Here is a 24,052-nt window from a genome sequence, read left to right on the forward strand (position 1 = left end):
GTCCTAAGCCCTCTGGCTCTGGCCTTTACACCCTATAAGGTCCACCAATTAATTCCTCAGCAGCCCTGCTCTCATCTGTGGTTCTCACACCAAACTGGTTTTTAATCTTAAGACCTTTGCGACTGCTGTTCCTTGTGTCTGGGGGTCTACTCCCCTAGATCTTCACATAGCTCTCTGCTCTAAGTCAGTTCAAATGTTGTCTCCTCAGAGAATTCTTCCCTGACCCATTGGTCTCTATCATATTATCTTGTTTCTTTATCTAGTTGCTTGCTTTCCAGCAGCAGGGGCCATGATGTCTTGCTCATCACCATGTTCCCAGCAACCAGGATACACAGCTGGGGCTTAAGAATATTGATTTACATCATCCCTGGCCTAATAGCTCCATTGGTTAGACCATCTTTGCGAAGAGCAGAACATTGTTGGTTCAACCCCTGGTCAGGGCATATACAGTGCAGCTTGATGTTCCTGTCTGTCAGTCTCTCTCTCTCTCTCTCTCTCTCTGTCTCTCTCTCTCCCCCCTTCCTCACTAACTAAAATCAAATAAAAAAATTTTAAAATATTGATTTGCCTCAATTAAAATCATGGACTCTTGCTAAAAATAAATAAACACAATTTTTTAAAAATCAAAGAAAAATAACTTCTTTCAAAATTGTCGGGTGCAGAGTGAAAGAAGAAAGGGGCTGTGTGTGCACACCCTGGAGGAGGAGGGCGCGGGCACTCGGAGCGCCTCCAGGAGCCAGCGGGGCTCCCCTGGGCAAGCTGCTGGGAACATGGGGATGAGCAAGACATGGCGGCCCTGCTGCTGTGAAGCATCACTGTGCCCACTCTCCTCTCTTTACACAGGGGAGTGAACAAAAGGACGGCTGGCCTGAGACCCAGTGTGTACACTGGCCCTAGAAGGGATGCCACGTCACCCGGATGGTTTGGTGATAATGAAGGAAGGCAGACTTCAGGAAAACTGTACTGGGACAAGCTCTACCTCCCTTTGTAGAAATATGTTCTTAAATAAGTAACTTGTTCAATGTTTTGGAATCTCAGTTCTCTCATTTATATAACAAGGCTAATCATTTCTGCATAATTTTAAAGTCATTGTTATACCAAATAAACCTCTATCTGTGAAGGCTCACTGTGTTAAGGGCTAGAAAATGCCTGGTCAGATAATGTTCAATATTATTAGAAAATAACAGTAATAGTAATAAATTACTTTATTCTTAAGTAGCCAGAAATGTAAAAGAAAAAAAAAATCACTCTGGGTTGGGCTGAGACGTGGAACTAAAAATACTAAGAGAGGCCAGATCTCTGAATTCATTTGGGTAAACTTGTTGCAGACCATGTACTCTTAACTTGCCTTAGTTCTGGTATTTCCTCATGATTTATCCTTGTGAAAGTAAGTTTACTGAGAATGTTGGTGTGATAAGAATGAGGTGAAAGGCAGTGGAGAAGCCTAGGGGAAGGGCTACAGATTGGCTGGCAGGATATCAGATCAGAAATCCCGAGTGCCCAGAGGCAGAGGCAGGTTACCTAAGTGACTGAGAAGCCCTCGGGGCACGGAGGCCGCCCCCTCCTGAAAGCAAATCAGCAGTATTGCATCTCCAGAGCTGAAACTCCACAGCAGAATGAACAGGAGAGCACGTATTAAATGTTGGAGGAAGCAGTACTGACACCAGCTTGAAGAGAGTAAACGGGATGCTACTGGTTCTCTGACCCTTTCTCCACTGAGGTTTCCTCTTGCAGCTCCAAAAGGGAAGCCGTTTTAACACATGGGTTCTGACCAAACAGTAGTTATGGGACCTTCAGAGATTCTGGCTAATGAAGGGGTAGGTCCTGTGAACACACAGTAGACAGGGCCCTGGCCACCCGGTGCCTAGTGCAGTACTTACTCCTGATGTCCCTGGCCTTCGCCCACATTGACTGAGTTTTCCTTTCTTCTCCTGGATCACTGTCTGGCTTGCCCAACTCAGAACCTGTACCTTTCCTTTTGTAAAAACTAGTCTTGTGGCTAAACTTCACCAAAGGAAGGTAATGCCTAGTTTATTAATAGTAAATGCCATTAAGTAAAAACCACAGCATTTATTTATCTCAGCTTAGCTTATCATTAACTGTACCAGAGACACCTGAATCACTACTGACTGCCCCCCCAAACCTACTGCCCGTTATCACCAGTCATCAGATATACCAGGAGAACTATCCCATAAATCAGATATTACATCTGACTACTGTATTCTCTAAATCAACCTAAATAATAAAAGTCTAGTGTGAGAACAGAGGACAAATCAGAATGATTGGTGATCTTAGTCAACTATTTACTGATGGATTTTCAAGAAAAATATCTGTCTAAAATAATATATTATGTTTTTTACTAGGATAACAATGTTTATTTTTTTTCATGCTTCATTTTGTTCTGAGAGAATTTCATGTGGCCAAATGCTTCAATACTGTGAATTAAATAATATATTATGAGATACCATAATCCAAAGGAGTTGTTTATACACAAGGGAAAAAGACAATGTACCAAACAGAAAACCAAAAGGAAGACTGGGACAAGTGAGGGTCAAGAATCTAGTAAGAGCAAGAAAAGGACAGAAGGCACAGAGTGACGGCAGGTCTCCCCTTCCTCCCCAACGCCCTGCCCCTCCACACTGATGTCCTGCCCTTCCTCCCCAACGCCCTGCCCCTCCACACTGATGCCCTGCCCTTCCTCCCCGACGCCCTGCCCCTCCTCCCCGACGCCCTGCCCCTCCACACTGATGCCCTGCCCCTCCACACTAATGCCCTGCCCCTCCACACTGATGCCCTGCCCCTCCTCCCCGACGCCCTGCCCCTCCACACTGATGCCTTGCCCCTCCTCCCCGACGCCCTGCCCCTTCACACTGATGCCCTGCCCCTTCACACTGATGCCCTGCCCCTCCACACTGATGCCCTGCCCCTTCACACTGATGCCCTGCCCCTCCACACTGATGCCCTGCCCCTTCACACTGATGCCCTGCCCCTCCACACTGATGCCCTGCCCCTTCACACTGATGCCCTGCCCCTCCACACTGATGCCCTGCCCCTCCTCCCCGACGCCCTGCCCCTCCACACTGATGCCCTGCCCCTTCACACTGATGCCCTGCCCCTCCACACTGATGCCCTGCCCTTCCTCCCCGACGCCCTGCCCCTCCTCCCCGACGCCCTGCCCCTCCACACTGATGCCCTGCCCCTCCTCCCCGACGCCCTGCCCCTCCACACTGATGCCCTGCCCCTCCACACTGATGCCCTGCCCCTCCTCCCCGACGCCCTGCCCCTCCACACTGATGCCCTGCCCCTCCTCCCCGACGCCCTGCCCCTTCACACTGATGCCCTGCCCCTCCACACTGATGCCCTGCCCCTCCTCCCCGACGCCCTGCCCCTCCACACTGATGCCCTGCCCCTTCACACTGATGCCCTGCCCCTCCACACTGATGCCCTGCCCCTCCTCCCCGACGCCCTGCCCCTCCACACTGATGCCCTGCCCCTCCACACTGATGCCCTGCCCCTCCTCCCCGACGCCCTGCCCCTCCACACTGATGCCCTGCCCCTCCACACTGATGCCCTGCCCCTCCTCCCCGACGCCCTGCCCCTCCACACTGATGCCCTGCCCCTCCACACTGATGCCCTGCCCCTCCTCCCCGACGCCCTGCCCCTCCACACTGATGCCCTGCCCCTCCACACTGATGCCCTGCCCCTTCACACTGATGCCCTGCCCCTTCACACTGATGCCCTGCCCCTCCACACTGATGCCCTGCCCTTCCTCCCCGACGCCCTGCCCCTCCTCCCCGACGCCCTGCCCCTCCACACTGATGCCCTGCCCCTCCACACTGATGCCCTGCCCTTCCTCCCCAACGCCCTGCCCCTCCACACTGCCCCTCCATGATGATGCCCTGCCCCTCCACCCCTCCAGCCTGCCCCTCATGCTGATGCTCTGCCCCTCTGCTTTGTTCCAATTATCTCATCCTAGCATAAGAGCATGAACTTGATCCTTCTCCTCTAGCACTACCTTCCTTCCTAGGCCATTGCTTTTCAGATATGGTAGAAACTGAGAGGGGGTATATACTGGAATGGGAAGCAATTCTTTTCCACACTCACCGAACACAGGAGCACTGGAGACAGCTACAGGCTGCTGTTTCATGATGGGCGGCAGTGCGGACGGGAGCTGGTAGCCTTGTAACTTCAGTTTGATGAGCTTCATGGCGATTGAGAACTCCACCTGGTCCATCCTCCCGTCATTATTCATGTCGGCGAGGGCCCTGCAGACCAACGGCCGGCTTAGAAAACTACCACCACAACCAGGACCTTTCCCCACCCCACTCCCACCCACACGGACACAAAATAATCAGTCCCCTAAATCCTGGGCAGAACAAAACAGAAGAAACAAAGCAATACAAATCAAAGTTTATTCCCCGAGCTACAGGGACTAAGGTGGAAACAGACAAAATTTTATACAGACATACAGTACTTGTTTATTGCGTTACTCTTTACTTATATAATATATGGGGTAATTTTACGTCTGAATGTCAGGACATGTACATGGATATCAAATAGGAGTTTTTTTGAGTGATGAAAATGTTCTAAAATTGGATAGTGGTGATGGTTGCAGAACTCTGGGCAGGCTAAAAAACTAAGGAATTATATACTTTCAAAGGTTGAACTTTATTATGTGAATTATGTCACAATAAAAGTGTCAGGAAAAAAGCACTTAGGAACAGAAAGCTCATTTCTAGAGGTAAATGAGTGGACTCCACCAATTCCATGGGTTCTATAAACCTCACCATGGGGAAATGACATATTATGCTATGCTATAATTCTATTATACTTTCAAAGCTGTGAAAATTAATTACATGAGTTGACAAATGTGTTTACTATTTGAAAACGGTATTCAAACATAAATGGTTGGCCTATCGCACGGCCCCCGTGGCAGCGAAGACCCATTCGAACGTCTGCCCTATCAACTTTCGATGGTAGTCACTGTGCATACCATGGTGACCACGGGTGACGGGGAATCAGGGTTCGATTCCGGAGAGGGAGCCTGAGAAACGGCTACCACATCCAAGGAAGGCAGCAGGCGCGCAAATTACCCATTCCCGACCCCCGCCCCTTGCCTTTCAGTGCCCCCTGGATGCTCTTAGCTGAGTGCCCCGCCGGGCCGAAGTGTTTACTTTGAAAAAATTAAGTGTTCAAAGCAGGCCAGAGCCGCCTGGATACTGCAGCTAGGAATAATGGAATAGGACCGCGGTTCTATTTTGTTGGTTTTGGGAACTGAGGCCATGATTAAGAGGGACGGCCAGGGGCATTCGTATTGCGCCGCTAGAGGTGAAATTCTTGGACCGGCGCAAGACGGACCAGAGCGAAAGCATTTGCCAAGAATGTTTTCATTAATCAAGAACGAAAGTCGGAGGAGTATTAATATTTTTTTTAATTATAAAAAAAACAAAACATAAATGGTCAAGTGTTACTTGCAATGAGCTTTTATGTAAAATATATTTTTGTAAAAAAGCATAAGGAAAGGTTTGTTTGCACTCCAGCTGGAAACTACATGATGATAACCAGTGTGTGTATTCATAATGTTACCTCTTCTGCATGAAAAATGCTCACTCACATTTCTTTCAGGCTAGATACTAAAAGAATGAGAATTTATTTTTTAAACCAATCTTAAGAAAAAAAAAATTGAAACATTAAATAAGAACTGTTACTCCAATTAAAATGCCACATCTAGCAATCTTTTAAATGAGCTATATCCAGGAGTGCTCCCACCCCAAATTAAGTTTCACAGGAAATAATCATATAATAATTAAAAAGTATGCCTGACCAGGCGGTGGCGCAATAGATAGAGCATTGGCCTGGGACGCTGAGGACACCAGATTCGAACCCTGAGGTCACTGGATTGAGCGCAGGGTCGCCAACTTGAGCATGAGATCATAGACATGACCCCATGGTCACTGGCTTGAGTCCAAAGGTTGCTGGCTTGAGCCCAAGGTCACTGACTGGAGCCCCCCAGTCAAGGCACATATGAGAAAGCAATCAATGAACAATTAAGATGCCGCAACTATGAGTTGATACTTCTAATCTCTCTCCCTTTCTGTCTGTTTCTATCTCTCGCTTTCTAAAAACAAACAAAAATGCTATTACTAGTAGCATTTGCTAGAGTTAACTCAAAGACAAAAAATACAAAACAATAAAAAAATCATGCCATATAAAACAGATGAAAAATCTCTAAAAATATTAAAAATTGTAAACATCAACACTATTCTTTTGGAAAGTAAAAAAAAAAGGTCATAGCCAGGAAGAAAAGCCCACAGCTACAGGAAGCTCCTTTCTGCCTCAGACAGAACCCCATCCCCTGCAGTCCATGAGCCCCTCCGGCAATCTACCCAGTGGAATCTGAATTCCACTTACTACTAGTGAGCTTGAGTGCTGCTTTCCACATTTCTTGGTCATTTGGATTCAGACATGAATTGCTCATTCACATCCTTTGTCAATTTTTTTGATAGATTGCATGTCTTTTTCTAGTCTGTTTATAAGAACTCATTGTATATTATATATGAACTGTTTATTAGTCAATTGTTGAAAGTTTTTTTATTTTTCCACTGATTTTTGAGAGGGAGAGAGGAAGGGAAGAGGGAGAAAGATGAGAAGTATCTACTTGCAGTTGTGGCCTTTTAGTTGTGCATTGATTCCTTTCTCATATGTGCCTTGACCCAGGCAGGGGCTTCAGCTGACCCATGACCCCTTGCTCAAGCCAACGACCTTGGGCTTCAAACAAGTGATCTTTGGGCTCAAGCCAGCGACCATGGAGTCATGTCTATGATGCCACGCTCAAGAACAATGACCCCGCACTCAAGCTGGTGAGCTCGTGCTCAAGCAAGATGAGCCGATGCTCAAGCCAGCAACTTTGGGATTTCAAACCTGGGTCTTCAGTATCTCAAGCTCTATCCACTGTGCAACCGCCTGGTCAGGCTACATTTCAGTCTTTAAACCAACTGTAATTGTGTATGTATGTGTAGTACGTTATCCCAGGGCTCAGCCTTATTTATTCCAAATGAATACCTAGACTTCCCAGCAATATTTATTAACTAATCCATCCTCTTCTCGTCAAGCTAAAAAAATTTTTTTGTTTATTAAATGTTCATATAAAGTGAGAACCACTTCTGTATTTTTTAAGGAAGGAAGCGAGAGAAAGAGAATGAAAAGCATCAAGTTGTAACTGCTTCACTTTAATTGTTCATTGATTGCTTCTCATATGTGCCTTGACCAGTGATTCCTTGCTCAAGCCAGCAACCTATGATCTCACCGGTTCAAGCCGGTGACCTCAACCTCCCAGGTTAATGCTCTATCTACTGCGCCACCACCAGTCAGGTTGGATTCTCTGTTCTAATTGAACAATTCCACCCTTGCTCTGTGGTACATTCTGATAGCTGGCCAGGCTTTTTCTTCCTCCTTTTAAAAAAAACTTTATTAGGCTACTCTCAGATGTCTCTTTTTCCCTATAAATGTTGCATTTATCAATTCTACAAACAACCTTACTGGGATCCAAGCTGAAACTATATTATATATATTCATGAATTTTTGGAGAAATTACAAATTTATGACCATCTGTCTGCCAAAGAATATAGTATGTTCAGGTCTACTAACATTTCCTTCAATAAGATTATATAACCACCTGACCAGGTGGTGGTGCAGTGGATAGAACATCAGCCTGGGATGCTGAGGACCCAGGTTTAAAACCCTGAGGTAGCTGGCTGGAGTGTGGGCTCACCAGCTTGAGTGCAAGGTCGCTGGCTTGAGCCCAAAGGTCACCAGTTTGAAGCCTAAGGTCGCTGGCTTGCGCACAAAAGTCACTGGCATGAGCAAGGGGTCACTGGCTCAGCTGGAGCCCCCCAGGTCAAGGCACATATGAGAAGGCAACTGATGAACAACTAACATGCCGCAAGTATGAGTTGATACTTCTTATCTCTCTCCCTTTCTGTCTGGAGCTTGTCTGTCCCTCTCTCTCTCTCTCACTATAAATAAATAAATAAATAGATAGATAGATAGATAGATAGATAGATAGATAGATAGATAAATAATATAACCTTCCTCATGTAATTACTTTTCTGTTAAATGTATTATTAGAAATTTTATTTATTTATAGTTTGACAGAGACAGAATCAGAGAGGGACAGATAGGGACAGACAGGAAAGGGAGAAAGATGAGAAGCATCAATACTTCACTGTGGCACCTCAGTTGTTCATCAATTGCTTTCTCATATGTGCCTTAACGGGGGGGAGGGTGGGGCTACAGCAGAACAAGTGATCCCTTGCTCATGCCAGTGACCCTTGTGCTCAAGCCAGCGACCTTTGGGCTCAAGCCAGCGACCATGGGGTCATGTCTGTGATCCCATACTCAAGCTGGCAACCTTGGGGTTTTGAACCTGGGTCCTCCACGTTCGAGTCCAACACTCTATCCATTGAGCCACCGCCTGGTTAGGCAGAAATTTTATCATTTTTGTCACTATTTTAAATGAAACATTTCCCCTATTTCCATATTTAGATTCTTATTTCAAAGTACAGAAAAAAATTTTGCTTTTAATAACCATTCATGCTATATTCAGCTATCTTACCAACCTTCCATGAATCTTATTAATTTTTTAAAATTAAAATCTCTTGGGTTTGGTATATATAAAATCACCTAACTATCAATAAAAGAGAGTTAACTTTCTCTTCCAATATTTATACCATGCCTCTTCTCTATCAGTCGTATTGCTTCTAAGGCAGAAGAACAGGCATGGTATGAAATGTGTAAACATTCCTGCTTAGTTGTGAGTTTAAATGAAATGGCTGTGGTGTTTCACTGTCTAGAATAATATTTGGTAGTGATTTTTAGAAGTATGCTGACATATTTAAGCAGTTCTCTTTCCTATTTATTAGAAATGGTTGCTTATATATTTTTATCAAATGCCCAATCAGCACCCAGTGATCTGATCACACGTTTTCTTTTTCCTCTTAGCTGCTAACATAATAATGCTGAGAGAATTTCTTGATTCTGAACCAACCTTGCACCCCTGGCATAAACTCAAGTTGGTCAGAGTTTTCACACATTGTGAAATTCCATTTGTTGAGATTTTGTTTTCTTTTGTTTTTTTGTGTCTCTATATTCATAACTGAGACATCTCTGGTTGCTTTATTTCTGTACTATCATCAGTCAGGTATTATAAAGGGAAGTTAAATAAATTAGTGAGCTTTCCTTCTTTTGTGAAATATTTGTAAAAAGTTATTCAGCTATTTCAAATGGTTTTCAGGGAAAAAAAAATAAAAAAAGTTCCCATTGATCAATATCAACATACATACTTAAAAAATAAAATAACCAGCCAGATAGAAAAGCAGGACTAAATGAAGAGGAAAGGGCCCTGGTTAGTTGGCTCAGTGGACAAAGCCTCAGTCCAGCGTACCGATGTCCTGGGTTTTTGGTTTTTGGCAGAGACAGAGAAAGTCAGAGAGAGGGACAGACAGAGAGACAGGAAGGGAGAGAGATGAGAAATATCAATTCTTCATTGCAGCTCCTTAGTTGTTCATTAATTGCTTTCTCATATGTGCCTTGACTGGGGGTCTACAGCAGACCGAGTGACCCCTTGCTCGAGCCAGCGACCTCGGGCTCAAGCTGGCAACCTCGAGGTCTCGAACCTGGGTCCTCCACATCCCAATCTGACGTTCTATCCACTGTACCACCGCCTGGTCAGGCAATGTCCTGGGTTTGATCCCTGGTCAAGGCACACATGAGAAGCAACCATCTACTTCTAGCCCCCTTCTCTCTTTCTTCTCCTCCCATAGGCAGTCGTTTGGTTGGTCCAAGCATTGGGCCCAGGCATGGAGGATAGCTCAGTTGACTTGAGCATCGGCCCAAGATAGGAGTTGCTAAGTGGATCCTGGTTGGCGTGCATATGGAAGTTTGTCTCCCTATAAGCCCTCTGCTAACTTTAAAAAAAAAAAATAAGAGGAAATACTAAATATGACCTATACATGCCCTGGCCAAATAGCTTGATTGGTCAGAGCATATGTGCAAAGCTCAGAGATTGCCAGTTCCATCCCTGGTCAGGGTACATACAGGAAGAGATTGATGTTCCTCTCTCTTTCATCCTTCCTCTCTTGATAAAATCTCAGAAAATAAACGCTTTAAAAAAGAAAATAAAAAGAGGAAAGCAAGCCAGAACCAGATTGCATTGGGACTTGTGACCTTGGCAACGACATTGGGTTTTCTTGCCAACGAAGAATTTTAAATGGATTTACTTTTTAAAAGGCTGTGGGGCACAGTGGATAACAGGTTGACATGCAATGCTGGGGTCTCCAGTTCAAAATCCTGGGCTTGCCAGATCAAGTCATATAAGAGAAGCAAGTACTATGAGTTGATGCTTTCCACTCCACACACCCCTTCTCTCTCTCCTCTAAAATCAATAAATAAAAATTTAAAAACAAAAATAAAGAGAAGACTGTGTAGATGCCATCTGGAGACTGGAATCTAAAGAGGCAAGAGTGGCAGAGCCTGCAGTTAGGACCCTCAGCAGTGGGCCCGGGAAAAGTGACGGACTGTGACAGCAGCAGTGAAGGCAGGAAGAAGAGGCCAGACTGGGAATAAAGTCTGAAAATAGAGTCAAAGGTGTGTGGTGGTGAGCTGGACATGGAGGGTAAGGAAAAGAGAGGATTCGGCAGGGCTCCCAGCGGCAGGACAGATGCTCAGTGCCATGAACTGAGTGAGATGAAGACTCCAGAATGAGGGATAGAGAAGAGGGGACACAGTCAAGACTTTTTTAGTACATGAGTTTGGCACATGAATCCTGATGGGGGCTGAAGGCCACTCCAAGGTGTCCTGAGTGTTCTACACGTTCTACAGCTATCTGCCCCACGCCTCCAATCACCAAGCAATTCTAATTTTTACCTTCATGTCTCTGGCTCCCCTTCCCTCTGAGAGCCCATCTCCAGGTGGCCCCATCCCTCCCCACATTTTTCTCCTTAGCAGCCTTTAATCACCATGTCTGTGGCCCTACAGCTCCTGGTTCCAAAGCCCTCGTCCGCCCTCTTTCTCTTTCCTGGGCCTTCCAGGCTCTTCTGCACTCCCAGGGCCTCCTTCTCCATCCACATCAGGCCCAGGCTGCAATAACTGAGTCAGTATCTGAGTTGCCAAAAGAATACAAGATGTTTGCCAGTCTCCTTTCAGCTCCTTATTATTAGTAAGACAATTTCTTTCTTTCTTTCTTTTTTTTTTACAGAGACAGAGAGTCAGAGAGAGGGATAGATAGGGATAGACAGACAGGAACGGAGAGAGATGAGAAGCATCAATCATCAGTTTTTCGTTGTGACACCTTAGTTGTTCATTGATTGCTTTCTCATATGTGCCTTGTCCGTGGGCCTTCAGCAGACTGAGTAACTCCTTGCTCGAGCCAGCAACGTTGGGTCCAAGCTAGTGAGCTTTTTGCTCAAGTCAGATGAGCCCGCGCTCAAGCTAGAGACCTCGGGGTCTCAAACCTGGGTCCTTCCACATCCCAGTCCAACGCTCTATCCACTGCACCACCGCCTGTCAGGCTGGTAAGACAATTTCTAAGACAGTGTATCATCTTTGGCATTACACTCACTGACTTGACTCCATCCTCTGAAAATTAACAATTTTTTACTCTTAATTGGAAATCTGATTGGATACCCCAAAGTATCAGTGCGTTACAGCTCAAAAGTTACAAATTAGTTAACTGGAAATAGGTACTACACAGATCAAAAACTACCCAGGTTTCTAATACATATTCCCCAGCAGTCCACATCACTGATGTATCTGAACAGAAGTCCAGAGCAAAGAAAGTAAGGGCCTGAGAAATAGTCTAATATTCAATCCAAAATTTTCTCACCCAAATGACATGAAAACCTCAGATTCAACTGCATTTCTCTGTCTACCTAAAGAGGCACAGGCCTTTCCTGGGACCTTCTAAAAAAAGCTCATGAGAACACAAGATCAGCATAAGAGATAAAAGGCAAAACCATTTCATTAGGTTAGTTGCTATTATTTATACATTTAAAAACCTGGCCTGACCTGTGGTGGTGCAGTGGATAAAGCATCGACCTGGAAATGCTGAGGTCGCCGGTTCAAAACCCTGGGCTTGCCTGGTCAAGGCACATATGGGAGTTGATGCTTCCAGCTCCTCCCCCTTCTCTCTCTCTGTCTCTCTCTCTCTCTCCCTCTCTGTCTCTCTCTTCCCCTCTCTCTCCTCTCTAAAAATGAATAAATAAAATTTAAAAAAACAAAAACAAAAACCCCCCTAAATTCAAAGAGGTCAAATGCTGCTCATGGCGACACGGTGAGAAGTGCAGAGTTAGTGCAGAGAGACAGATTGCACACTTCACACCACACTAGTCCATCCTCTTAGCAGGACCGCCATGGCTCATGAAACTCACAATTACTTTCAAAGATTTCATTTGGAAAAAGATACTTCAAAGCGTGTTCCCCCCCACCCCCCAACAGCAATTCTTGAGAAAAGTAAAAAAATTCTTGATAAAAAAATATGCTAACACAAATTTAACGTAAAAATGTCACATAAAACAAAAACAAAGAACACTTCTGCCTGACTGGGCGGTGGTGCAGTGGATAGAGCGTCGGACTGGGATGCGGAGGACCCAGGTTCAAGACCCCGAGGTCGCCAGCTTGAGCGCGGGCTCATCTGGTTTGAGCAAAGCTCACCAGCTTGGACCCAAGGTCGCTGGCTCGAGCAAGGGATCACTCGGTCTGCTGAAGGCCCATTGTCAAGGCACATATGAGAAAGCAATCAATGAACAACTAAGGAACCACAATGAAGAATTGATGCTTCTCATCTCTCTCCCTTCCTGTCTGTCTGTCCCTATCTGTCCCTCTCTCTGACTCTGTCTTTGTTAAAAAAAAAAAAAAAGAACACTTCTGACTGCCAATTCATCTATATCATTAATAAAAATTTTCCCTATCAAAATAACAAGTTGGAAAAATGACTGCTACACTAAGCTAAAAAGTTTGGAAAATAACTTAATTGAAAAAAGTAAAATTCACTAGATAATACTTTATTTTTCTCCATTACACTTATTACCAGGACAATTTTTATACCACTATTAACTATCTCTTTCCACTAGACTACAATTTCCGTGAAAGCATGGACTTTGTCTACTTTGTTCACAGCTATATCCCTAGCAACTACAATGTCCACTGACCCATAGCAGACATCAGATAAATGTCTTTCCCCTGCTGAACCAAAACAGGTGAAATGAAATTTTCTTGCAGCAAAGTATTCCTCATAAGCCTGCTTCTTTTTAATTGATTTTTAGAGAGAGGAAAAGAGGGAGAGAAATATCAATTTGTTGTTTCACTTATTCATGCACTCGGGTTATTTCTTATATGTGCCCTGACTGAGGATCGAACCTGCAACCTTGGTGTATCAGGATGACAACAAACTAGAGCTACCAGGCCACAGCTATATGCCTGTTTCTTGAATGAATCTTCTTAAATTGTGAATAGCATGAAAGGAGAATTCAATTGGAGGAAGCTAAGCTTGGGAAAGGGAGGTTCTAATGAATGATCTTGACTGATGGTGTGAAACACAATCATAAACATACAAAGCAAAACAGGCATCCCAAGTCTCTTGGATTAAATTTAGGCACTTAGCTGACAGGTTGCTGCTCTTGTTTTCACTCTCCCTCTCTTTCTCATTTCCTCTCTCTCTCTCCTCTTTTCTCCAATTCTCTCCTCTCTTTTCCTCTCCTCTTCTTTCCTCTCACTCCCCTCTGTTTTTCTGTGTGTGTCTGTCTCTCTTTCCTCCTCTTTCTCATCTCCTCTCGCTCTCTCTTCTCTCTCCTTGCCTTACCTTTCTCATCTCCTCTATCTCTTCTCCTCTGTCTCTCTCTGTGTGGTGTGCGTCTGTCTGCTTGTCTCTCTCTTTCTCTCTGCCTTCTACTTTATTTTAAAAGTAATTCCAAAAAACCTGTTATCTGATTTTGCAAGCTCAAATCAGATAAGAAGTTAGAACTAGGAGGCTCACTAGCTGAGACAGTCTGACAGCCAATATGCTAATAACCAGCAGAAAGAAAATAAAGCCAACATCAAAAAAGCACAGGAATGTGCTGTCATTTTCAACTGAAATATATTCATGCACAAATATATGTAAGTTTCCCAGGAAAGTTTGGCTATTTCAGATATAGTAAATGATTTCACACTGATGATACTTACACTCAAGCTCAGGCTATGTTCTGCTAGAAGGCAATAAGGAGCAACGACAGCTGTTATAAACAAAAAGGTCGATCATTGAAGGGGGCAAGCAATTAGTTGGACAACTTATTAGTTAAGTGGAATGTCCAGTCCCCGGTGCCAACAGAAGCTACCTGTTCTGGGTTGTCCTTTTGAGGGCCTATTATGTGCCAGGCCCCACACTAAGTCCCTTTTTTTTTTTTTTTTTAGATTTTATTTATTCACTATAGAGAGGGGAGGGAGAGAGAGAGAGAGAGAGAGAGAGAGAGAGAGAGAGAGAGAGAAGAGGGGAGGAGCAGGAAGCATCAACTCCCATATGTGCCTCGACCAGGCAAGCCCAGGGTTTTGAACCGGCAACCTCAGCGTTTCCAGGTTGACGCTTTATCCACTGTGCCACCACAGGTCAGGCCCACACTAAGTCTTTTATGTAAATTTCTCTCCTAATCCTCTTAGCCCTATAAGGAAACTATGTCTTTCCATTTTCTAGGTTAGAAAACTGAGATTGGAGAGGATAAAAACATATTCCAAATCATAAAGACAGAAAGCCACAGGGCCGGATACACACCCAGGCTTGTGCCTAGAAACTGCTTTTTACATGCCCGCGAGCTGCCTCCGCATCCCCACAGACCCCGGGAAATGGAGCATTCCTGCAGAGCCCACCCTGACGGGGAAGGTGGCCCCTGACAGCACTGTGCAGCATAGCTCCCAGCCAGGAGCCTGGGACCCAAAATTACATTTACCACTCTCTTCCCTTCTTTCCTGAGGTTTCAAAAGACTCAGTGCTTACCTGGGACAGTTAATCTAGAAATTCAACAATATCTGTCATCCATTCATCTGTACAACACTATAATAAATACTGGTTATTTCACTATCTCACTACTAACCCTCAAATATATATATTTTTTACCATTTATTCAATGAAGGATACAGAACATAATAAAGCAAGAAATGTAGGATATTCAGAAGAGGATGGATGGGTGATGTGAATGAAGCCAAAACAAATTAGAGCGAAAACAGCAAAATGCAGATTTCTCAACTGAAGATTCAACTTATTGACAGTGAAACCTTGCCAATGCCCACTTTTTTTTTTCTTATTTCTACATGAGAAACACACTTTTCAAAGTCTTTCTCTGGTCAGAAGTAGCAGAGTGTTCCAGACTAGAGATTTACGGTCTCCTCCTATATGTTAAGAAATTATATTACTGGAATATTTTATTTTACCTTCAGCTAATATGAAGTTCCAACTTACCATATCTGTGCTAAAACAGGCTGAGTTAATCCAGATTGAAAAAAAAAGTTTCTAGCTTGATCACCTGTAAATTAAATGAGAAAAGTTTCAAAAGAAAACAACAGCTGAACAACAACACAAATCTTCTTACAATAAAATTGCAAAAATAAGAACGAAGCCAGTAATCCCATAAATACTGAACTGAATACATGATGAAAGCCAAATGGCAGGTCTGTAATGCACCTACCAGCACTAACTTTAGAACTTTACAGAAACCATCGCAAAAAGCTGTACTATTTGCAGGCAGACTGTCTACTTGAATTAACTTGCTGTTAACTACGATGGCAATGGCTATATGTGTGAAAAAGCACATTCATACAGGTCCTCAAGGAAGTGAGGACCATACCTCTACTGCACAAAAAGTCTCTACCATTCCCAGTATCTACACTTCAAATTTTCTGTACTTCTAATATATATTTACGGAGAATATAAACAACAGTGACTTATAAGTAACAATGATTTAAAATAACAACGATTTATAAGTAACAATGATTTAAAAATAATCACATCAATGATTGGCACTTGATAAATTAAATAAATGAGACAAAAACAAGTCCCCAGGAAATCTAGATGTCATTTTTCCAAAAACCAATTCTGGAACAGTTAATCAAACAGGAAAGATAATAGAAAAGGCAAAGTTCAAAATGAACTTTAGAAACACAGGAATAAGAGAATTCCTTTTTTTTTTTTTTTTTTTTTTTTTTTAAGTTCAGAATCTGTTAATAATGTATACTTAAGTTTCCCAAACCAGTTCAAGAGCAGAACTAAGCCAGTGTTTCAGCTCAAGGACCACAGCCCATTCCCATCAGTGATATGCCAGGAACAAGTGGCCTAACCTCTGCTAGACAACAAATAAGGCTTGAATGCATTATAGGAAAAGCAACTGTAAAAACACAAACTCAAGGAGAAGGCAAAAAGATTAATATGCCCTCAGTCACGTGTAAGCCCGCCTCAGGTTTGCAAAATAGATTCTCAAAAAATATATACACTGCTGAGAAGCAAAAATATAAAAACACAAGACTCCAATTACCAGTAATAAATCCAGATATCGGCTTTAAACTATGGAACTGTTGATCGTGCTTTGCTCGCTCCTCTACAGTTATGGCCCAGATATCCAGGCTGCCTACAATGCAAAGAAAAGACAAACGAATTATTGAACAAGGAAGAAGAAATAAGGAACTCACATAAACTATTTCAGTAGTGCTCTAAGATCTGTCACTACGTTATAAACAATCTGATAAATGAGCATCTGTTTGTCTTTGGAAGGTATGCACATGAACTTAGAAAATTAAGAGTAAAGCAGCCCCCACCCCTGAAGAAATTGGCACAAATTCCTTTTTATAAAAACTATCCTATAAGTAATCCCACAGTTATTTAGCAGGATATGAAGATATAGTAAGTTAATCATCATTTATTTACTTAAGCAATAGACTAACTTAAACCTGCATTTTCAGTCATCTTAAATGCCACAAGTGAAAGTTATGAAAGAAGAACTTCAGCTTCATAATTAGTAATCTGTGTGATTCCATGAAAATCTTTGGGGGAAATGATAAAAATAAACAATGAATTGTAATGACAATTGCACAAGTCTGCAAATTTACTAAAAACCACTGAGTTGTGTAGTTAAAACTAGTGAATTTTTTGTCATGTAAATTATACCTCACTAAGATGGTTCAAAAAAAATAGCAAACCAAAGAGATTGGGATTTAAGTTCTTGTTCAGTTTCAGCTCTGAGATCAACCAGATGTCCCATAACTACCAAGATCTCTCTTATGTCAGTCTTGGCCTCCTCAAAGAAACCCACCAACATAATTCTATATTACACAGGCAGAAGGTTTTCAAAAGATCAGACACTTTCCCAAAAGGTGGGACCACACAAACTATGTATGTGTCAAAGTGTGACTATGCCCATTACAAAAGCAGAAAGTATGCACTCTGCTTTTTATTTATTTATTTATTTTTAATTAGTGAGAGGAAGGGAAGCAGAGACAGACGCTGCATGTGCCCTGACCAGGATCCACCAGGCAAGCCTGCTAGAGGGCAATGTTTTGTCCATTTGGGGCCCTTGCTCCATTTGCAACGGGAGCCATTTTTTAGCTCCTGAGGCAGAGACGATGGAGTCATCCTCAGTGCCTGGGGCCAATTGAGCCATGGCTGCAGGAGGAGAGGAGGAGAGAGAGAGAGAAAGAAGAGAGAGAGAGAGAGAGAGAGAGAGAAAGCAATTGTAAAAACACAGACTCAAGGAGAAGGCAAAAAGATTAATATGTCCTCAGTCATGTGAGAGAGAGAGAGAGAGAGAGAGAGAAGTGAGAAGGGGAGGCGTGGAGAAGCAGATGGGTGCCTCTCCTATGTGCCCTGGCCGGGAATTGAACCCGGGACTTCCACATGCTGGGCCGATGCTCTACCACTGAGCCAGCCAGCAAGGCCAGCACGCTGCATTTAAGCTCTCTGCAGGGTCTGCTATCACAATGACAGGCACCAACAGCAATTCACTCAGTCACTGGGAACATCTTTATTGAACATATTTATGTGCCATAGCATGTATATAACATATTATGAACATTTTTATGAGCAGTGTGTTAGACAGCAGGGACAAAGTGCTGACTGATAAAGATCAGATCTCTTCTGTCACGGGCCTTACAGTCTCTTGCAAATTCTAGAAGAGATTTTCACTGACCTGTCAGAATTCATCCCTGGACATATATATAAAAGCAAGCCAGGAAAAACAAAAAAACTTCCCAGTAAATAAGAAGGAAGACAAAAAACACAAACACACAAGATAAAATAGCACTAATGGTTTTGCAAACTTTCCCAACTTCTGTACTAGAATCCCACAGGGACTTTTACAGATGTGATCCAAGAGATGTGTTTTGTTCCTTCTTACTATCTTTTCGATGACTGCATTAAACAGCACAGTAACCCATTAGTGACACATCAGGATCCAAACAGAGTCCATTCATTGAGGTTAGTTCACCCTGTTTGGAACTTGATTTGAACAAACCGTAACAACAAGAAAAAAAGGCTAAATCAGGGAAATTTTAACATTGACTTCATAGGTTGATATTAAGGAATTATTATAAACTTTGGAGATATGATAATGATATAATTATGTCTTTTGAAGAGCTCTTATCTTTTAGAAACACATACTAAAATATTTGATGCCTGAGATTTGTTTCAAAAGAATCCAGATGAAGCAATACTGGCCCTAAGTTGACAGTCACTGAAACTCTGTGATGTGTATATTTGAAATCTGCCACAATGCTAAGTTATTCATATACAGTTCTAAAGTACATTAAAAAAGGAAAATCTTTGAAAACTTACCACCAAAAGGCGTTGGAAACTGAGCCATGGTTCTGTTACTTTTACCTTGCTAGTTGATGTCTGTAATTGAAATACAACAGTTAACTTTAGGAAAACTTCACTCTTATATACTTATAAACACACTAACATACTGTGTCTTTAATGATCAGAAGACTGAAACCAGAGCCAGGGTACAGTACTATAAATGAGAGTTACAACTACAGGGCCTGTTCATTCATTCATTCATTCATTCATTCATTCATTCATCCTTTTCATAGTTTCTTAGTGTCGATGGGCACTGAGGAATGCTGACAAGAAGTTTTCAGTCTGATGAGTGATATCATTAACCCAGGATGGCCTACTATATCAGCAATATTGCATTTGTTGTTTTAAAATATATCTTTCTCGCCTGACCAGGAGGTGGTACAGTGAATAGAGCGTTGGACTGGGATACGGAGGACCCAGGTTCGAGACCCCGAGGTCACCAGCTTGAGCGCGAGCTCATCTGGTCTGAGCAAAAGCTCACCAGCTTGGACCCAAGGTCGCTGGCTCAAGCAAGGGGTTACTCGGTTTGCTGAAGGCCCATGGTCAAGGAACATTTGAGAAAGCAATCAATGAACAACTAAGGTGTTGCAACGAAAAACTGATGATTGATGCTTCTCATCTCTCTCTCTTCCTGTCTGTCTGTCCCTGTCTATCCCTCTCTCTGACTCTCTCTCTGTCCCTGTAAAAAATAAATAAATTAAATAAAATATATCTTTCTCTTTGATATATACCAGTCCACTGGATTGTAGTGACAGTTGCACAACTCTGGTGGTTATAACAGCTTTTTTTTTTTTTTTTGTATTTTTCTGAAGTTGGAAACGGGGAGGCAGTCAGACAGACTCCCACATGCGCCCGAACAGGATCCACCCGGCACGCCCACCAGGAGCGATGCTCCACCCATCTGGGGCGTTGCTCTGTTGCAACCAGAGCCATTCTAGCGCCTGAGGCAGAGGCCACAGAGCCATCCTCAGCGCCCGGGCAAACTTTGCTCCAGTGGAGCCTTGGCTGCGGGAGGGGAAGAGAGAGACAGAGAGGAAGGAGAGGGGGAGGGGTGGAGAAGCAGATGGGCGCTTCTCCTGTGTGTCCTGGCGAGGAATCAAACCCGGGACTGCTGCACGCCAGGCCGACGCTCTACCACTGAGCAAACCGGCCAGGGCCACAACAGCTTTTTTTAATGAGCGCTCAGAATATTAACCAGTCTTCTCTCTTTTCATAATCATCACAGCCCTGTAAGATAGGTTCTATAATGACCATCCCCATATTACAGATGAGGAACAAGAGATTCAGGGCAGTGAAGTAATTAGAGCAAAATCACACACCTGGTGACCAAGCTGGATTTGAGAAGGGGCAGCAAACTCCACGGCCTGTGTTCCACAGTGAAAAACACTGTGCTCTTGAGGCCCCATAAACAATGCACATTACACTAATGTCTGCCCAGAGCACCAAACACAAACCCAGTACTGGAAACCCCATCGCCCAATGTGGAGCCAAGCCAGTCCTCTTTCCCAACTAAGAAATCCACATTTCCTGTGTATTTTTCCTCATTTGAGCTTAACACAGTAAATGCACATAGTTAAAAATGAATACCAATAATTTCATATTTAAAATTACACTGAATTTGGATTTAAAAAAATGGCACCTCCTTGCCCTAATCCTTCCCAATTTCATCTTGCAGTCTATCCATGGAATTATTTTCCAACTACAAAATTTTAAATTTCTAAAAGCTCTTTCTTGTTCTCTACACTTTATTCCTAATACTGTCTTCTTTTTTTTTTTTTAACAAACACGTCTTTTACTCTTCTGATTTTTTCCCCCACTTTGATCTCCAGATTTCCTCTGTTTCTGCCATCACTTGGTTCCTTGACTTGTCCGCTGGCCGACTGTCTCAGTCAGTCTCTCTTTCAGGGCCGAGGCTTTCCTCCCGCAGCTGGTGAGCCTGGCAAGCTCTTCCCATTAACACTAGACAAAAGCTCAGAAGCTGGGCAGGGCAGCAGGTGTGCTGTTTGACAGGCTTCTCCACACAATGGCCACAGGTATTCCCTGTCAGCTTTTCATTGGGAATCCTCCAAACATCAGTATGTGGAGCGATTTTCATTGAAATTGTTCAATTTTGCCAGAGAGAAAGAAGTGGAAGGGAAGGTGGAGAGGGAACACCACATAGAGCTGCTGGCTTCTGGCGCAGGTGAGGAAAGGAAAAGGTAACAATACAAAAAGAAAATATATATATAAAGACCCTAAAGAATATAAACACAAAAATCCTTCACAAATATTAAAAATTGAATCTCAGTAATATATAAAAAGGATAATAAACATTAACGAGTAGGGTTTACATCAGAAGTATAAGGTTAGTTTAACATTTGAAAATCAATTAAGGTAATTTACTATATTACCAGAACAAAGCAGAAAACCCATTTGGTCGGTTCAATAAATGTGAAAAAAAAAGCTTCTGACATAAAATGTACACTCAGTAATAAAAAACTCTCAGAAAACTAGGATTAGTAGGAAAGTTCCTCAAACATAAACTTCCTCAAACATGAAATTTTGAAATGCTGAGATAACAGAAAAAAGTTTTTTTACTTTCAAATCTAAGCATTAGTATATTTAATATTTTCCTATTCTTCTCATGTATGATCAGATTACCAATTATACTTAGAGCTTACTTGAAAGTAAGCCTTTATACTGCTCAGAGTCCCTCCCTCCAAAGTCCTATTCATTCACTCTGAAAGTTTTCATTCCCATGGATAACACAATGCTATATTGATCCAACATATTAAATAACAGGCTTGTGTCAGTGATTATCTCCTCATTAAAGCCTTTTTTTTTTTTTTTTTTTTACAGAGACAGAGAGTGAGTCAGAGAGAGGGATAGACAGGGACAGACAGCAGACAGACAGGAATGGAGAGAGATGAGAATCATCAATCATTAGTTTTTCATTGCGTGTTTCAACACCTTAGTTGTTCATTGATTGATTGCTTTCTCATACGTGCCTTGACCACGGGCCTTCAGCAGACCGAGTAACCCCTTGCTGGAGCCAGCGACCTTGGGTTCAAGCTGGTGGGCTTTTCCTCAAACCAGATGAGCCTGCACTCAAGCTGGCGACCTCTGGGTCTCGAACCCGGGTCCTCTGCATCCCCGTCCGACACTCTATCCACTGCGCCACCGCCTGGTCAGGCTAAAGCCTTTTATGATCATCTTAAAAGGGCTGATTTCTAAGTCCTTATCTCATTCAAATGACATCTCTTTAGTTTTATAGGCATTTAGTAATTTACCAGTTGGTACAGTTAGATTTTTCAACATGTAGAAAAGATGTTTAAGTTTTATAGTCTGAGAGCCACAAATCTTACTGTAAAACACAAGAGCAATATTTAGACATTCCTTTACTGATTTTTTTTAAATGTGTTAATAATATCTTCAGTTAACTCCTACAATCTGGGAAACTTTTCTCTAACCAACACTCAGCAGCATTCACACAAAACCAATGCTTGGCTTCATGTCAGTGTCAGAATCAACTAATAACTCAGAGATTTTGTATTTGTTTTAGTCATCTTCATAGTGAGCTTTAGGGAAGCCGGAAGGACAGGCAGGAGAAGACAGCAGCTACTCACATACATAGTGGAAAGACAGAAAGTTCAGTTCAGTCCAGTCATAATTTGTCAAGTTCGCTCTCCTCCCATCCCACTGGGGCAGGGGGGAGACTTTAAAACCATTTTGTACATCTCACTTCTCTACTAGAGATTCTTCTTTGCATCATCTAGATTAATTAATAGATTGGACTTAAATATAGCTGGACAGGAAGAATAACCATTTTAAGTGCCTTCAATTCAACAATTTTAACTTCATTGTTCACAGATCATCAAGCCACCACTATCAAAAAAACAAAACACCCTTTACTTTTAAATAGCATTTTTATAAACAAATGTTTAAAAAATTATTTGATGAGTGGTATTGACTGAAATCACATGACAGCTAAAGCTCTACTCCTAGAATCGGAGATAATTGTTTATATTATGCCAAAATTATGTAGACAGCTTCAGTGAGGACTTGACATTACCCTTGCTATTCAAGAGTTTACAATGAACTCAGAGAACTCAATAGCAAAAAAACAAAAACACAATTAAACAATGAACAAAAGACCTGATAAGTTCAAATAAGACAAACAAATGGCTAACAGGTACATGAAAAGAGGTTGAGTATCATCCATGTAAAACCACAGTGAGAGATCACCTCACCTGCTAGGATGGCTATTAGCAAAAAGACAAGGGATAACAAATGCAAAGATGTACAGAAAATGGAACCCTTGGTACACTGTTGATGGGGATGCAGACTGGTACAACCAAAATGGAAAACAGTATGGAGGTTCCTCAACAAAATGAAAATAGCATGTTTCCAAGGGCTGTGGCTGATGGAAGCCATGGGCTCTCCAACAGCATGTGAGAACCACCTGGAGAGACAGTGATGCTCAGGTCGGCATAACACCTGCAGCTACCACTCGCCTTTCCTGTTATTATATAAAATGAAACTAGAACCACCACGTGATCCAGCAATTTCACTTCTGAGCACATATCCAAAGGAAATGAAACCACTCTCTTGAAGAGATATACACACTCCCATGTTCATTGCAGCATTATTCACAACAGCCACGATCTGCAAATACTAAGTGTCTGTTAACCAATAAACAGATAAAGAAATCCAGCCCTTTGCGACATAGATAAACCTGGGGGACACTTTGCTAAGTGAAATAAGCCAGACACAGAATGACAAATACTACATAATCTCACTTATATGTGGAATCTAAAAAAAATTAAACTCCCAGAACCAGAAAGTTAAAGGGTACTTGCCAACACCTGGAGGGTGGTGGGAATGAGGAGATGTTGATCAAAAGATACAAACATTCAGTTATAAGGTGAATGAATTCTGGGATCTAATGTATAGCATTATGACAACCATTAATAATACAATAATACTGTATTGTATACTTGAAATTTTCTAAGAGAAGAGGTCTTAAGTGGTGTCACCACACACATACAAATGGTAACTGTGAGGTGTGGATGTGCAAACTAGCTCAACTGTGGTAATTATTGCATAGTGTGTACATATATTAAATCATCATGCTGTACACCCTAAATATATCCAACTTCTACTTGTCAATTATACAGTACCTCAGTAAAGCTGGGGGGGAGGAGG

At 42.6% G+C, this 24,052-nt stretch overlaps 1 protein-coding gene and 1 non-coding gene across 8 annotated transcripts in view; one reads left to right on the forward strand and one right to left on the reverse strand.

Annotated features, from left to right (window-relative positions):
- ITSN1 (intersectin 1) overlaps positions 1-24,052 on the reverse strand; it is a 232,559-nt gene that overhangs the window by 142,600 nt on the left and 65,907 nt on the right. For all 7 annotated transcript variants that reach the window (XM_066370290.1, XM_066370286.1, XM_066370291.1 and 4 more), the window contains exons 2-5: positions 18,845-18,904; positions 16,554-16,646; positions 15,485-15,548; positions 4,105-4,265 (exon numbers count right to left, since the gene is read on the reverse strand). In XM_066370290.1, the coding sequence (XP_066226387.1) occupies positions 4,105-4,265; positions 15,485-15,548; positions 16,554-16,646; positions 18,845-18,872 (346 nt within the window). In that variant the 5' untranslated portion in view covers positions 18,873-18,904. The remainder of the gene's footprint in view (positions 1-4,104; positions 4,266-15,484; positions 15,549-16,553; positions 16,647-18,844; positions 18,905-24,052) is intronic.
- Positions 23,245-23,374, forward strand: LOC136396095 (small nucleolar RNA SNORA44). The gene has a single exon (XR_010749516.1). It is a non-coding gene; the product is annotated as a small nucleolar RNA SNORA44 (small nucleolar RNA).

This window comes from Saccopteryx leptura, chromosome 2, assembly GCF_036850995.1.
Source record: "Saccopteryx leptura isolate mSacLep1 chromosome 2, mSacLep1_pri_phased_curated, whole genome shotgun sequence".
Lineage (NCBI taxonomy): Eukaryota > Metazoa > Chordata > Mammalia > Chiroptera > Emballonuridae > Saccopteryx > Saccopteryx leptura.